This window comes from Penicillium samsonianum (assembly GCF_028829775.1).
Source record: "Penicillium samsonianum strain IBT 33392 chromosome Unknown utg000002l_segment0_segment0, whole genome shotgun sequence".
In the NCBI taxonomy this organism is placed as follows: domain Eukaryota; kingdom Fungi; phylum Ascomycota; class Eurotiomycetes; order Eurotiales; family Aspergillaceae; genus Penicillium; species Penicillium samsonianum.
The window spans coordinates 372129-388556 of NW_026643260.1; the positions used below are offsets into that span (position 1 = coordinate 372129).

At 48.9% G+C, this 16428-nt stretch overlaps 6 protein-coding genes across 6 annotated transcripts; 2 read left to right on the plus strand and 4 right to left on the minus strand.

Annotated features, from left to right (window-relative positions):
- Positions 1-203: 203 nt before the first annotated feature.
- N7471_001996 (putative ABC multidrug transporter) lies at positions 204-4861 on the minus strand (the record flags this gene model as incomplete). The annotated part of the gene is made up of 7 exons (XM_057274716.1): positions 204-347; positions 412-754; positions 821-1596; positions 1643-2121; positions 2173-2989; positions 3041-4361; positions 4422-4861. 7 exons carry the CDS (start codon positions 4859-4861, stop codon positions 204-206), a joined length of 4320 nt encoding a protein of 1439 aa, XP_057139354.1.
- Positions 4862-5961: 1100 nt separating this feature from the next.
- On the plus strand, positions 5962-6375 carry N7471_001997 (uncharacterized protein; the record flags this gene model as incomplete). The annotated part of the gene is made up of 1 exon (XM_057274717.1): positions 5962-6375. The coding sequence occupies one exon, from the start codon at positions 5962-5964 to the stop codon at positions 6373-6375; it is 414 nt and encodes a 137-aa protein (XP_057139355.1).
- Positions 6376-6475: 100 nt separating this feature from the next.
- On the minus strand, positions 6476-7851 carry N7471_001998 (uncharacterized protein; the record flags this gene model as incomplete). The annotated part of the gene is made up of 3 exons (XM_057274718.1): positions 6476-6613; positions 6667-7307; positions 7383-7851. 3 exons carry the CDS (start codon positions 7849-7851, stop codon positions 6575-6577), a joined length of 1149 nt encoding a protein of 382 aa, XP_057139356.1. The 3' UTR covers positions 6476-6574.
- Positions 7852-9079: 1228 nt separating this feature from the next.
- N7471_001999 (uncharacterized protein) lies at positions 9080-10819 on the minus strand (the record flags this gene model as incomplete). Its single annotated transcript, XM_057274719.1, has 8 exons — positions 9080-9521; positions 9587-9654; positions 9709-9923; positions 9976-10084; positions 10133-10403; positions 10455-10627; positions 10686-10711; positions 10780-10819. The coding sequence occupies 8 exons, from the start codon at positions 10817-10819 to the stop codon at positions 9080-9082; spliced, it is 1344 nt and encodes a 447-aa protein (XP_057139357.1).
- Positions 10820-11705: 886 nt separating this feature from the next.
- On the minus strand, positions 11706-13114 carry N7471_002000 (putative O-methyltransferase; the record flags this gene model as incomplete). The annotated part of the gene is made up of 5 exons (XM_057274720.1): positions 11706-12492; positions 12575-12701; positions 12759-12773; positions 12827-12974; positions 13025-13114. 5 exons carry the CDS (start codon positions 13112-13114, stop codon positions 11706-11708), a joined length of 1167 nt encoding a protein of 388 aa, XP_057139358.1.
- A 750-nt stretch (positions 13115-13864) lies between these two features.
- N7471_002001 (putative MFS transporter) lies at positions 13865-15791 on the plus strand (the record flags this gene model as incomplete). The annotated part of the gene is made up of 9 exons (XM_057274721.1): positions 13865-14064; positions 14159-14308; positions 14366-14535; positions 14589-14613; positions 14665-14960; positions 15017-15052; positions 15100-15204; positions 15263-15476; positions 15536-15791. The coding sequence occupies 9 exons, from the start codon at positions 13865-13867 to the stop codon at positions 15789-15791; spliced, it is 1452 nt and encodes a 483-aa protein (XP_057139359.1).
- Positions 15792-16428: the final 637 nt, after the last annotated feature.

Sequence of the window (16428 nt, forward strand, 5' to 3'; positions counted from 1 at the left end):
GTGCAGCCCTGGAGGTGGCACTTGGATTTCCCTTTCTATACCTTGCACCCTAGTCTTTTTCTAAATCATTCCTAGCATCGCTTTCTTTAGAGGAACCAAAGATCTAATGACAAGCTTCACTTTTGATATATACGCAACGCTATGCCGAATGTACATCCAAATCAAATTGGAAGAAAAATCCCAACAAAAAGATCATCAAATCCCTACTTCGACCGCCAAAGTGGCTTCATAACAGACCGCACATAAACCAGCAAGAAAACCATCAAGTAATTCGTAACGGTAAAAGCAAGGAAGATTCCGAAATACGGCCAGATCTTCGAGGAATCCAGACCAATCCCAGACAAATACTATCAACACAGATTAGCATCCATTCCAGGTAAAACAAAACATGTTCCAGGGAACAAAACTTACATCATCACCAAAGCTATATTCACAATATCCACACTCACCCATCCCATCCGGGTTAGAGAGATAACCAACACCCTTCGCATCAAGCCACGCGCCCGCGTACTCACTGCAAGTTGTGTTGGGCGGACTCTCAAAGATGGTCAATTCGGTCTGAGAGCAAACGACAGCGGTACCACGGAGGACGGAGGTGAGCACGCCACCAATCCAGTACGTGAACGGTGTGACGTAGTACATAGTATACTTCCAGAACGCAGGCATCTGGGATTGCGGACGGAGGATACCGTTGAAAAGCTCGCACATGATAATGAAGAAAGGCATGAGGGTAGCGGCTATCATTGAGTCAGCGCTATAGTGACAAGAAGTGTTAGTTAATCAGATCACTGTGGAAAACGGTTGATGATACTAGACTCACCTCAGAGCGGCGATCCACTGACCCCACGAGGTCGCAAATAGGAAGAAAAGGAAGAACATCAGGAAACAGTAGCCGGCTGCAAAGCCGAGTGGGAGTCCCACCATAAAATAATACAGCACGAAGAAGACTACGCCGCCGATGACGGAATAGGGGATCTCGGAGATGATCTGGGCAGTGCAGAATGCTACCCAGCCGTATACACCACTCGGGCCTTCTCTTGCTAGCCAGATATCACGGTTCAGGATGAAGCGCATGGAGATAGCGTTGATAAACTCGGGGACGAGCATCAGAACCAGGAAGCAGGAGAAAGCCTTTGACTGGAGATCCGTGGTACTATTGCCGATCTGGAGGTAGGTGAGGCCGTTGATGAGAGCATGCAGGAAGGAAGAGTAAAGACGCGAGTATGGGTACTCAGCGGTGCGCCAGAATTGTCGACATGTCCGTTGGGTGAGGAGTTTGATCTGCAGGCTGAGAGGGGGTAGGGTTGGAGGCAGGGAAGGGGAGCGGGTATTCTTGTCGGAACGGATTGAGGCGATCTCGTTCTTAACTTCGGCAAATTCTTCTGAGTTGCGCCAGACGGCTGCCCAGTTCGTTTGTTTTCCCGCGGCTTTCATGCCGCCGACGACTACTTCGATGAGGAAGTCGGCTGCGTTGGTGACCTTTTCTGGGATATTGCCGTGTCTTGCAAAATACTCAAAGATTGCATGGCCGGATTCGCCAACTGGACCGAAGTAGTATGTGCTTCCGCCAGGGCTCAGAGCTAGAACGCGGTCAAACTGGTCTTATTAGTATTGATTCTTGATCAGGGCGGCTGGTACTTACCTCTTCGAATTGCTGCTGGTTAGCTTGGTGGATGGTGCAGAGGACCGCCAGTCCCTGGTTAGCCAGACGTCGAAGCAGAGCGACGATACTAGTTGCACCCTGGCTGTCGAGTCCACTTGTCGGTTCATCAAGGAAAAGAAGCAGTTTTGGTCGAGCGCACAGCTCCACTCCAATAGTAACACGCTTTTTCTTCTCAATGTCCAAGGAGCCGATCACTGCATCTTGCAATTCAACCAGGTCCAATGTGTGAATCACCGTTTCCACATATGCCAGTTTTTCCGCCGTTGAAACTTCGTGGCTTTGTCGGAGGAGTGCAGAGAACTCGAATGCTTCTCTGATCGTGCTGCTTTCGTCGTGGATGTCCATTTGCTGGCAATACCCGATCTGTCGGTTGAATGACTGGTCAATTGACCGGTTGTCCACGAATAGAGACCCGGATAAGGTGCCGGGACTCTCTCTTTGGGTGAGTGCAGTCAATACTAAAGATTGTCAGAAATCAAGCGATGAAGTCATTTCATTGGGGATCTTACATGTAGACTTGCCTGCTCCCGAGGCACCAACGAGAGCAGTCAAAGACCCTGGCTTGCAGTATCCACAAACACCATCCAAGATCTTCCTAGTCTCCTTGCCAATCTGCACATTGAGCTCCAAGTCAGACCAGGAAAAGGTAGACTCGGTAGCTGTAAGTGTCTGGTCATGCTTTGTTTCATAACCAACAGGCGGTGCAGCAGAATCAACCGAGACTGGTGATTTCTCTTCATCGGACTGAACCTTCTTCTTCCGCTTGAACAGCTTCCGCGAGCCCTTGTACTGGATAGGACCAGCACTGTCCAGCTCCCACTCCAGCACCTCACTCAACCAGCAGGTCATCCCAACAAAGACAACGGTGAAGAGACACAGAATCCCGAAATTGCGCCAGACGTTGCTGTAGTAGAATCCATACTTCACAGCCAGGTAGTCATCGCCGTTCACGACGGTGCTGCCAATCTGACTACCAGCATAGGCACAGGTCTGGTACGCGAGGTCCGTATATTCCGAACCGGATGGGATAATGGATGCGGCCGCGCACGTGAAGTTAACGTTGTGGAATTCGGCCGCCATGACTGCTTCGTATGTATACAGAGCAGGAGTTGTATACGCAATCCATCCAACCCAAGGAACATCTTGAATCATCTTGTCGACGGAGAGAACGTAGCCGCCGAACACAATGCACAACATAACAGAAACTCCACAGTAGCGGAGGGCAACTTCAAAGTTCTGCGATAAAGCGGCGAAGACACGGAACTGCGCCGTGAGGCAGACCGTGCAGGTGTAAATGAAGAGGCCGTCGATAAAGAAGGCACCGGCCTAGAAGAGTTAGCGCGTCTATAATTGCGGCAAGATTCCGAAGTTACTCACATCAGACCGTAAGCCAGACAGGAAGTACATGACGATCAAATATAAGAAAGTCAAAAGCGCCGTTATCACCATATCTGAGAGCACTCGGGCCAAACACACAGCGCTGGGCCTCACAAAAGCAAATTTCTTCTGTCGGTTCAGGATATCTCGACCCTGCATGGCTTCTTCCAACTCCGACATTTGCAGCCAGGCAAGCAAAATGGAAGAGTAGAAGAGCACACCTCCACGGGAGTACATACCCTCGGTGGTCTGGGGTTGATCGTAGAACATAGATCCAATCAACAACCCATAAACCACGCAAGAAATCAACTTGATGTACAGCGGGCCCATATGCCCTTTCAGCTGCCACATCTGACGCTTCGCGCAAAGAACAACCTGTCGGAAGAGCGAAATCGTATATGGTGACTTAGACGAGACGAAGCGCGACTTATCACTCTGCACGGTCTTCTTGAATACCTCCACGCTGTCGCACTCCGAATCCGCCGGGCCAGAAGGCCTACCGGTGAGCTTCTGGTCTTCGTAGCTTTCAACAGCGGTCTCGATGTTGGCAAAAGCAGCACTCTGGCGGAAAGCGGCTTCGAGTTCGACGGGGCCCTTTGGGGCGCGCTTTTCCCATCCAGCACGGAACCGCCGTCTTTCAGGAACGGTGATGCTTGTCAGGAAATCCGAAGTCGTCTGCATATCAGCGCACTCGTAGCCCAGATCTTGAAAGTAACGCTTCGCCTCGTTGGCAGGTCCTTGGTATAGCATGCGGCCTTCATCGATGAGCAGCACCTTATCCACCAGCTCGTAGATAGCATCTGAGGCCTGGTACAAAGTGAGCAAAGTTGCTTTGCCACATGTATCGGTCATGATACGCAGACTGCGTGCATAGTCGAGTGCAGAGGACGCATCCAGTCCTCTCGTGGAATTATCCCAACATGCTACCGATGAATCAGTAGCGAGAGATTCAATGATGGAGATACGCTTGCGCTCTCCTCCGGACACACCGCGGATATACTCATTTCCCACCAGCGTGTTCATGGTATGCGACATACCAAAAACCCGCCCATAGATCTCCAGGTACCGGGGAATCCTCTCCCGGTAGCGCTTGGGGGTCTTACTCTGCAATGCAAACTCGAGCGTTTGAAGCACGGTTAGGGTCGGGAAATGCACATCGTCCTCTGGGACATAGGCCACTGCGCCACGGTAGTGCTTCCTGACCTCATCCGAGCTGAGACCGGAGTAATCTATTGACCCTGTAACACCCAAGAAGGAAGAGTGGTGGCCAGCGATAGTTCGGAGAAAGGTTGAACAGCCGGCACCAGGACGGCCCAGAACGCTATATACTTCAATTAGGCCAAATTCGGTAGGGATGAGATGGGGTTGGTTTTCTGCTTACAGCATGATCTCTCCGCTCTGCACGACACCAGAAAAGTCCCGGATCAGCGGACGTCCATTCTCAGGCTTCTTCTTTGCGATCCATGGCTGAATGGTCCACTCGTAGATATCCTGTAGGGTGAGGGTACGCCACAGGGCTGTGGCGAAGGTCTTCACATCTGCGTGGGAGTCCCCGTCACCCCAAGTTGAGAGGGATTGGAAACAGACACCGAGGTTAGCTGGTTTCTTGCCCTGGACTTGTTCCTCGAGGAACTTGTCAAAGGAGGAATGCGGTTCCGGATACTTGGGATCCAGGTGAGTTTGGGCGGTTAATGTGTGATGGATGTCGGCGAGGGCATCCTCATCTTCGTGTGAGACCTGCACCCTTGGAGGATCATTGTTGTGTTTTTCTGTGGCAAAGGAAGAACTATGCTTCAAGTGGGGGTGAAGAGGAGCGGGCATATTGAGCCTTTTAGATAGTTCAAGAAAACCCTGACCTCATTGTTGTACTTTATATGAATAAATTGCACGATCTCGATTTATATTTATAAGTAATGAAAATTAACAAATTCAATCAAGAAAAAAAAACCAGTACGATGACCAGATGTCCCCCGAAAGAGAAGCCAAGGCTCATTATGATGAACGTGGGGATGATCAGCCAATCCGGTAAGCGATGAAAAAGCAGAATCTTCAAGATGTTCCTGATGGGCCCAAGATGATATCTGACCATATCGTTATACGGCCAATGACAGGAGAAAAGTGGGTGCGATGAAAGGCCTTGCATTCTTTTCACCAATTTTGGCAGTTCACTCGAGAAAGGCTTGGATATAAAAAACAATCCCAAGCTCCCCTGGGCGGAGTCCGCGGCCACCGCGCGATTGTTTAGCAGAAAAAGGAAGCCAAGACGAGAAAAGGGATCCACCGAAACCATTCTAGAGCCATCGGGGAACCAGGGAATCATTTCTATAGCGGCTAACTCGTTACCCGTACAAATGATATACATATACTATCTAACCCAATTAGGTCTCCAGGGCTATACGGTCTAGAGTTATAACTATACAAGAATCCACATATACATAATATATTCTAGTCCACTTCAATATGAGCATTCGGGTCATTATGTTGTAGTATGCTGTAGATATACCTGACATACTATACGAAGTCCTAAGACATGCATCATACACCGCCAGTTACGTGCAGCCCTGAAGTGTCACCCCCCGCACTTTTCGACATGCAGAATGACGGAGAATTTCTCACGTGGGATTACTAGCATATTCATGCCTCAGGTGTCTATTTTACAACATAAAGACGCATAAAGACACAATATCATTTGATTTATATGTGATTATACTCAATCTACATATCAGAATTAATTGATCAAATAAAGCCTTGGAAGATCAAAGGCCCAATATCAACTTGAAATGTACCCAGTACCAATTCCAACCTCTCTCATCTCTAAAACCATATTCCCATCCCAATTCCCAATCCAGTCTAGCGCCAAGGTCCAAGCTCCCAGTTTCCAACTCCAACCTCAACTTCCTCCCTCTCCCCCCTCCCCCAAAATGCAAACCCTCTACAACGCTCTAATCCGCACCCACCACATAACCTCCCGCAAAAAAGTAGCCGCCCTCAAACGCGCCGCAGACACACACCAATGCGCCGTACTCCTGCGCTCCGGCGGGTGTCCGGGGATCATGTACGTGGAGGGTGGGAAGGAGCCAGTGGAGAGCTGGGTGGATGTTGTGCGTCGGTTGCGATATAAGGATTTCCAGTTGGTTACAAGGCCCGGGGTTGTGGAGGTGGAGGATGGATGTGGAAAACAGGGGACTGGGAACGGGAACGGGGAGAAGAAAGTCGGGAAAGAGCCAAATCTCGCAGTGGGATTGGATGAGGTGGAGAGTGTCAAAGAGTTTGGGGGCATTATGGCGAGGAGGGGGGTTTGGAATTGGTGGAGGAGGGGGATGGGGTATGCTTGATGTCTTCCTGGAGGGTTGCATTTATGGAGTTTGTTTTGTGTACGGAGTACTACTTGCTGAGATATCCAGTTGAATTCTGTTTTGTGATACTACAGTGATCGTCGTTGATTCATGCCTTCCCTTTACAGAGCTAATATCCCAAACGCCATAATCTACCTATGCTACATGTCTATACAATTAATCAATGAAGTGTTTCCACTCAAACCGGCGCCGGATAACTGAGCAGCTTGCAGATATCCTACAACAGTTAGCAACCAACCAATTCATCCCCATCCCCATACACACACATACCTTTCGTTGTCTCCGATATTTATCATATATCATCTTCCAAATCTCCCGATCCCGACACCCACTCTCCTGCGGCGTGCCAGGGTTATTATCACACTTCGGCTGCTCCGCCGCCAACATTTCCTGCGGCCACATAACCCATGGCTTCGGCAGCGGCCAATCCGAAAAATGCACGAACTTAGCCTGCGCCAGAACATGATCAGGATCCCAGACCTCATCATCATTCCCCAGGAATTTGCGATGATCCTTCGTCCGGAACTCGCCGCTCAACAGACCATACTGCCGGTGCGGGAGGACCATTGCCGAGTCCCCGTACCGCCTATTCAACAGCTCCATATCATACCGGTGGTCTGTCAGGTTCATATCGACTTGACCGTTCTGAGCGAGTTTAGTAGAGTCGGTCAAGGCAAGGTATTCGCGGAGGGAGGGCTCAATGACCACGATCAGCGACGAGAGCAGTTTGTCCGGGAGAAGCCAGTAGGCACGTGGCATGGCGACAGTGGTAGGAGGGAGGAAGAACAGCTCGTCCATTGTCTGGAGGAGGATAACGTCCGAGTCGAGGTGGATAACGCGGTCATATTCGTGTTCGCCAAATGCCATGAGTTTGGCGGTGCTAGTATCCCACGAAGCCCTGGAACTGGCGACTATGAAATGGGTTGACATGTAAGTAAGTGTGTTCAAGAGGCTAGGTCACTTCCAACAGCGGCAGCCCAACTCACCCGATGGATCCTGAATTCCCTCAATCTTAATCGGGATCAGCAGCACATTGTACTTGTGTTTAGCCTCAAGTAGCAACTGGCTGACGCGATCAAAGTCATCCTCGACAACGAGGTCCCACTCCTCCGGGTAAAACAGCACGCGGTCCGCCTTGCTGCCGAGTCTGTGCAGAGCCTCGAAGACCATCAGGCAATTGCACATGTAGACCTCATTGGTTGCATACTGGGTATAGGCAAAGCGCGACCAATCGACCTCGTCGTAGTGGATATGTGGTAGGGGCGGCGGCGGGGGACGTTCACGGCGTTGCCACAGGATAAACAAGATGATAACGGCGACTGTGACCCATGTTCGGACATGTCGTAGCTGGCGCTTAACTATGGAGAGACATGGTTCGTCGGGGATGTCGAAGAAGTCATCTTCCGAGGCATTGGAGCTCCGTCGGTAAGGGAAGGCGGGTTTTTTGGGCGGCATTGTTGGAGGGTGAAGGAGCTGTTGACCGTGCGGTGGGGATTGGGATATATTCACGTGACGTTTATGTCATCGGTGTCATGAATCCATAGTAGTAATAGGATTTGATATTTGAAGGCTGAAACAACCTTACAGGCTTGAGATTATACCTAGGTATATTCGAGGTTGCGGGGAGGCCCCACCTCTGTTCAAGGTTAAAGCAACCGTGGGAAACATCTTGTCTTTTTATAATCTGTATTCTGGCTCATTATGACATACATCAACCAGCTCGCATGGCTTAGCGTTAAAGCGCATCACTAAGTAATGATGAGATCCTCGCTTTTTTGAACTCCACTGGTAGCCGAGAAGTAGACTGAATTTTGAAACTCTGGTAGAACCGACAATGCCACTCATGGACGTGTGTGAACGGAGTACAATTTGTGCCTTTCTAGGGCTATCTTGTGTTGCTCGTTTTTATACATCTTTTTGCTTTTTTCCCCTTAGATCTATTGAAAATGGATGACATCAGCAGCCTGGGCGTTGGTAATGTAGTGGAAGCATAATTACAATATCTATTGAAGTGACGGAAAATATTTCATCGGTGATACAAACCAAAAAAAAGCGAAGTACCTCCGTTATCATTTACATAGCAAAAATACAAAAAATAGTTTCCCTGGGAATCGAACCCAGAACCTTTCCGGAACATATGCTATTTTGCACTTGTTAACGGAAAATCATAACCGCTAGACCAGGAAACTGATTATGGTGTGATACGGCAGAAAAAGGAAATCAAGTTCTTGACTGTAGTTTAAATAAGCAAAAAGACAAAAAATAGTTTCCCTGGGAATCGAACCCAGAACCTTTCCGGAACATATACTAGATGCATTTGTTAACGGAAAATCATAACCGCTAGACCAGGAAACTGCTCGACCACTTGGGCCAATTAATGAATGGGCAGGCCATAAATGGCATTATGTCCCAGTAATCGGCGTGGTACATGTATGACAGTATATTTTCTCTCCAAATTCATGTATATCGGTGGCATTCTTTTTCCTTATCGTACCGCATGTCTTCCCTGTCAATTTAAACCACTGGATAGTCTGGTTTGATTGGGGGCTAGTATATACACTGAGTTAATTGCTTATTGGGCATCATTCATGGGTGCTCCACACTATATATATATAAACATAAAAAGCAGCATCCGCCGCAGTCAACCTTCCTTATTATATACTAGAGATCTGTATACCGTAAATCAATGAAACCCCGTAGAATGAGACTCACCACCATCAGGTAACAATCTAGTCCCACCTGAAGAAATTGACCTCCCATCATCAACCTGAACAACAATATCGGTCTTAACAGTAACACATCCATCATCAAGATGCTCCGGCATCTCCGCTCTGGATACCTGACTCATCGAGCGCTCATGCCCATGTCCACTCCACCTAGTCGCCGGATTCTCCTCATCGTGAATACAGGTATTGGTCATATTAGTCACCGTAGCGGAATCCAGCCACTGGTCCTGGACATTGGCGCGGCGTTTCAGCTCTGTGTCAGGCTCGTTGTGTCCTGTCGAGCGGGAGCGAGACCAGTAGCCATGAGACCGACCTTCGCGTCTCTGGTCGACGAAGGAGCGGAGGAAGAGGCGGGCTACTGGGGCACACGAGGCGAGAAGGATGCTGTAGTTTTCGATTCTGGGGTCGTCAATGAATGATATTAGGGTTTGGGTTTAAGATTGGGAGATGGTGGTTGTACTTACTTTACCCAGAGAACGAAGGTCACGATGTTATAGGTGAAATCCTGTCTGTCACCGAGGGATTTGAGTTTCTAGTGGATGATATTAGCATTGCTGTACCAGTCGGGGAAAAACAGTCTACTCACATAGGTCTTTACAATAGAAGCACAGCCGGAGAGAAGGAGTGGTCCGCTGAGAGTGATCGTCTGCCAGATCCGGCGGGATCGGACGGTGCCACTAATTTTGCAGAATTGGGACCAGAATGAGGTGTTTGGGTTACGATGGAGCGTTCGCAAGAAGAATTGCCACAGTTCGACGGCAGCGAGCACGGCAAGGAAGAAATCGATGACAGTGTTGAATCCTGTCGGAATTTTAATTAGCTTTGCATTGGGTTGAAGTATAATTTTACATACCTCCTTGCACGAAGCCGATAGTCGTCTGGACAGTCGGTGATTGGCACTTGACGGAACCATCTTCAGGGAGTGGTGTCCACATATAGTGGAAGTATTGTACTCGATCAGTCTGCTATGAGATTAGAATGGGCCCATCACTAAGAAGGAGGATGCTGACCGTCTGATACTGATTCGGGCCGCACTGGACAATAATCTGGACGATTGTAACCATATTGACGACAACCTGAACAACAGCACAAGCAATGATAGATTGGCGAATCTTCTTGTCGCTCGCCGCAAAGCAAGTCAAAAGAAACCACATCATGCCTGCGCGTGAGACCATGGCAGAAGTGACAGCCAGAGGCTGGGAAAGGAAATCCCATTTCATAGCATAAAGACGTTCTTCACCAGTCAAGTAAAAGAAATGCCTCCCGAGACCCCAGTTGGCACTACACAGAATTAGTGGCTGACATGGAACTAATGACACAAGTCGATCTCACCTCATTTGAATAAATATCATATGGGTAACATCAAAACCCCAAGCCACGAGGAAGAACAAGTCCTCTATACCCCAGATTCGGCCGGGTGCAGTGACTTGAGGCAAAGCCCAGCGCACCCAGACCTTGATGGCATAGCGGAACAACAATGCCACGCCGACAATGGCTGTGAGGACCTGCTCGAAAATCAGCATACATTTATGCAGAGGCAGTCTATAGGGATGAATAGCATACCCAGCAAGCCTGAAATGCGCCAGTTCCTGTTAAACATGTTAATCCACAACCTTCTAAGTCTATTTTCTTGGCCTTTGCCCCGAGGTAAACATACCGATGTCAACATCGCCCTCACCAGGCTTTGGAATATCCATAATAAAGATGAAACACAAGGACTAGATGTGTCAAGCAGCCAAGTATTTGGCAAATTCCCGATTACAGCGCGGGGAGCCAATTCAAATACTCATTGGCATGGATACAGACGAGAAAGATACGCGGGGTCAATCAGATGAATCAGAATCCGAATCCAATCCAGAACCAAGAACCAGTAGAGCAAAGTTTTCAAGTTGCCCTTGAAGATTCTCGGAAATGGAGATCACGCTAAAACTCTCACACGAACCGATTTACAGATCAGAAACCTGCCTGGACTCTCGTTTTTATCGGGTGGGAAGGTTCGTATAGGTAGTAAAAGTAAATTGAGAGGAAACAAGGGATGTAATTGTAAATCAAGAGATTTGCGCAGGGAATATAATCAGGCCAAGCGAAGCGACTTATTTCGTTGAATGATATGGCGTGAATACGGGGTCATGTACGTCCAGTTATGACGAGAGTCAAGCTCGCGTGGCCAATCTGCGTATCAAGAAATGCAATATTTTGATCGTGGAAATGGAAAGCTTCGCATTGCCAGGACCATGTGGATTAGACACAGGCGACATTCCTGGTGGAGGGGATAGAAACCATGCAGTGGCCATGTGAGTTGCAGCAAGGGATGTGACGAGGAATGAGAAAAAAAAATACATCAAACATACTCCGTATATCCACATGGAATCGATGGGTTCGATACACTCCTAGTTTGGATCTACAAAGATCTGCTTAGCAGTTCGAGAGATAAAAACTAGTATAAGCTTCGGGTAAGCGAAGCTATTGAAGGGATGTGATCTGTATACATATGTACATAAGAGGTAGAAATGATACATCATATTAACCAACTAACCAATCAACTAATAAAGTACTAAATTAATTAACTCTATTAGCCCTGAACTACCGATCTGCCCTCCTCATCTCAACCAATGACTCTCCAGCCCTAACATAAACCTCAAAAGTCACCTCCAGCCCACACAAACCCGCCATCTGCCTCCACTCCACCGAACCCCTCTCTCGGCCTCCGTACAACGCAATCATACTCGCATGAAGTGAAGCATAAGTCAGATTCTTGGCATACTCAATAATCAACACCCTCGAACCAGGAGTCATAGCACGCGAAATCTTCTGCAGCAATGCCACAGCATCCAAATCAGGCAAGTTATGCAAGATATGTTGCAGCGCGTAAACACATGCCCCACGAACGGGCTGCTCCTCCTCCTCCTTGTAGTTCCACTCCATAAGACGCACACCAGGCACGTTATCGATATCAGCATTGAATTCCTGCACGATTAGATCCTCCGCGCCGAGATGGGGGTACACAGCCTGGACCTCGAGGAGGAGTTCGCCACGACCACCGCCGATGTCAACCATAGTAGCAGAACCGGTGCCAGTGCCAGTGGCAGTGCCACCCGCCAACGCGCCATCTAAATCATAGCCCATCGATTTGACGCGCTCGGGGAAAGTCCCGAACTTCAGGAACTTGCCGACCATGAAATGGTTGAAACTGTCCATACGACCCTGGGTCTCCATGATCGAGTACGTATGCTGCTTCGCCAGCTTGGATTGGCCCATTAGCCGATAGGCATATTGCAAGGGGCCATCCGCCTCCGCGAAGGGGTATGCAAAGCGGGTATCCTGGAGCTTTTTCATCAAGAATGCGCCTGCCATTAGGCCTTCCGTGGTGCTAGGTGGGGTTAGTGCGTGCCTGGAAATTTGTGTAGTTTCTAGAATAGAAATCGGGCATGCATGGGGGGTGAGGGACTGACAAGTGCAGTACGCCATGCTGCGCGGACGGCATGGCAACCATGTGGTTTGTGATGGCATTTGCCGTGAAGCAATCGTCGGTTACGCGTTCTACTAGGCCGAGTCCAGCCATGATGTAGAGTGTGTCCGCTGCAAAAAGGGATTAGTATTGGTATACTGCTCCTACCTGCACGAGGGTGTGCTTACAGGCTAATCTTGTACCTATGTTCATCGTCAGTATAACAGCCATCAGGTATTCAAATTTAAACACGTACTCAGTTCAGGCTCATTTTCCCCTCGGGATTTGATACGTGCATTGCAGGTCGCCGATACTTCATCTGCCGTCACAGGTCTGCCATGACTCACGAGGATATTGAAGAGATCAAAGTGAACCGCGACTGGGACAAATCCCAACGATGCAGACTGTGACTGGATTAGATAGAAGACTTGTCTGACGGGCTCGTCATACTCACTACTGTAACGGTTGCTGCGAGGGCGGCGCCTGGGGGTGCAACAGGGGATGAAAGGCCCAGAAGGCTGGCTAGGCGGTTTAGAAAAGACATTGGGATTAGAGAAGGAGTTTTGAGTGTGAGGACGATAGGGAAGTGATATGTGTGTATGTATACATAACTCTCTGCCTTATACTCTGGTCTAAATATCTACATGCAGTACATGTATAACATGTGGGGTTCGGTACAAATTCCGGTACAAGTGCGAATACGATGTACGGAGTAGATAATTCATGTCTGAAATACTAGCAGATTATAGAACAACAATTCTAGACCCATTATTAGTATAGGATTATTGTGCTCCGTGGAAGATCATTGGTCTAATGTGGCTAGGTCAGGTATGCGCAAGGGATACCATGTCACACCAAGACCCGGCAATGCCACGGCAATACTTCATACGATAGAAAGAAGTAAAGCTAAGAAGAATAAACCAGCGAATAGAAGAGCCCAATTGCGAATTACCCGAAGGCAAAGGATCTACTATGTAGTCCCGATCTACCTTTGTGATACATCCACTATACGTAGACCCCCGGAGACTTTTCAACAGATCCAAATCAGAAACCAGTTATGGACATCTGATCTCTCTTAATTTCTAACTTTCTAGAATCTCCCTCTGCAATAAAAGCCACGCGAGAATCCCCATGTGTATTCGAAAAACCGGCCGTGCATAAAACCTACAGTGCCCCGTCACACAGAAAAGAAAAAGATCTTCATTCACCTCCTTACCTGACCCAAATTCTTCGTTGTGGGGTCGCGCCTTACACTATACAGAATAAAGGCCCGAAAAGGGTAAACATATCTAGCATGGAGAAACCCTCTCCAGTCTACTTTACGCACGAGATGGCAACCAGTGCGTCGTGGTCGCTTGGGACACATGAACTGAAGGAATGCGATTCCGGTTTGGATGTTAAGGCCAGGGATCCCTTGAACCCGAGGAACTGGTCGTCGGCGCGGAAGACAATGCTCTTCGTGTCGCTGATGACGAGTTCGTTGTTAGCAGATGGGTATGTATGGACAGTCAATCGCGAAACCCATCGCGGCTGCCAGTTCAAACGTGTATGGTATGCATAGATGATTTTTCTGACTGATCTCTTGCAGGGCTATGGTCTGGGGTGGAACGCTGGTCACGGAGCAGGCCATGGATTGGGATATTAGCATCGCTCATTCGGCGACGAGTATGAATTATGGTATTCTGCTGCAGGGGTTTGGGGGGATCTTTGCTGTTCCGCTCATTGAAGCGTATGGTCGGTGAGTTGGTTCTCTTTTTTCGCTCGCATTGGCTATCACACTGACAGCTGCATGTAGTTTGCCGATCTGGCTGTGGCCTCAGGTGATCACCATGTTCATGGTGCTGGGTGCTACCCTCTCCAATGATTGGTCTACCTTCACGACGTTCCGCTCTTTGCAGGGTCTGTTTGGGACAGTGCCTCAGGTAATTGGGCTTCCAATCATTCATGATATGTATACCTCGGCCGGTAAGTATTTTCTCCGGGATTGCCCAAAGTACTTTATGCTGATCCAACAATAGAATGGCCGCGAATGATCAATATTTGGTAGGAGACTTGCCACTCAAGTCTAACCAGAGTAGCACTGACTGAGCACAGGGGCACCACCTTCCTCGTCGGGCCATTCCTCGGTCCCGCGATAGCAGGATACATCGGCGCCGGGTCAGATTGGCGTACCTCCTTCGGAGTCCTGACAGCCATTTATGGCGTGTCCACGGCAATGGTGATCCTGTTCGGCTATGAGACATACCATGAGCCTGGACGAACAACCAAGCAGTCCCGCCTCGCGTCTTATTTTGGCATTGGCAATACCCTGCTTCCCAAGGGATCGACATTGAGATATTGGAGCCGAACGGTCGTGGTCTATGTGTTTAAGTTCCCGCTGTTGATGACTGGTGGGTATGGCCGACTTAGCTTGAAATGGCATTCACTGACCAGGATTTTGTCATAGGCATGGCTATCTTGGTAACATTTACCTGGCCAATTGGTGAGTAACTATCATTATATTTTTCTTTTTACCCGCTGACTCTTTAGGAATCACAACCACCATCGATACTTTCCTGCACAGCCCCCCATATTTGTTTGACACGATCGGGGCATCATCGATGCGATTCGCCGGTGTGATTGGAGCTTTATGTGGTATGAGCCTGAATCCTCACAAACCCCCCATCTCTCCAGATTCTCACCATTTCCCCAGGCTGGGCAGTTGGCCATTTCTTCAATGGCTGGATCTTCAAGTACCATGGCTCAACATGGAGAACCGAGCTCCGCCTCCACGGCGTCTGGTTCCCGATAGGTAGCATGGCCAGCGGTCTCCTCGCGTACGGACTAACCATGCACTTTGGCAAGCACTGGATTGGGATAGCCACTGGGTGGATCATGGTGAACATCGGCATGGTAGCCACGATTGTGTAAGTTCCAACTTCACCCTTTTGAGTATTGTGTCATATCTCTAACATCATTGGCACAGTGCCATCTCGGCCTATGCATTGGAAAAATACCCGGAGCAGGCGACCTGTGTCTCGGCCATTCTGAATATGTGGCGCACCTGCGGCGGGTTCGCGGTGGGATACTTTCAGCCTGCGTGGATACAGCGCAATGGGCTCGGACTGGTTTTTGGTATTCAGGCTGTCATTGTGTGTATGGCTGTTGCCTTGACTATCACTCCTGTGTTCTTGTGGGAACGGAAAAGGCGGTTGAGAGTTGGAGCTGAAGCTGAAGCTTAAACTTTGTGGATAACTGTATATGTGTGATGATTGGGCTGTATTTATTTTGTATGTTGTAGTTGGACAATGAGTTGACAGTTGATCAACAGGGACCTCGTCAGCCCCAAGTTGGTCTGTGCTCAAAACAATGAAACCACACATGATTCATGCCTCATCCCTCAGGCCATAATAAGGCCACAATCCCATGTCCACATGGCCGTAGACGTCCCCCTGTTTCATGCTTAATTTATTTTAACGCCATGTCTGACTGCTATACTCCATACTACAGATTAATTGACACCAGTCTCAAACTTGATGAAATACCCCTGATCTTCATCTCCTGAATCTTCCCCCACTAACAAACACTCGACACAGTCGATCATTGCCTCGCTATGTAAAGTCCCGCAAGCGATGACGCTTCCCGTGGGGCAGCGGTCTGAAAGACGCCACAGTTTAGTTGGCTCATGTGCCGCGTGGTTGCTGATCAGTCCCCATGAACCTGTCTCTTGGCCTATCAAAGCTCCCCCGTTCACAGGTTCGACCGAATCATTTCTGCCGGCCTATGGAATGTCCACTATTCACGCCGAGGCAGTGTCGAACTGGTTTGGCCCAGCGACAGCGATCACTGACCCCTTTTTTCCTTCCTCGTGCTATGAAG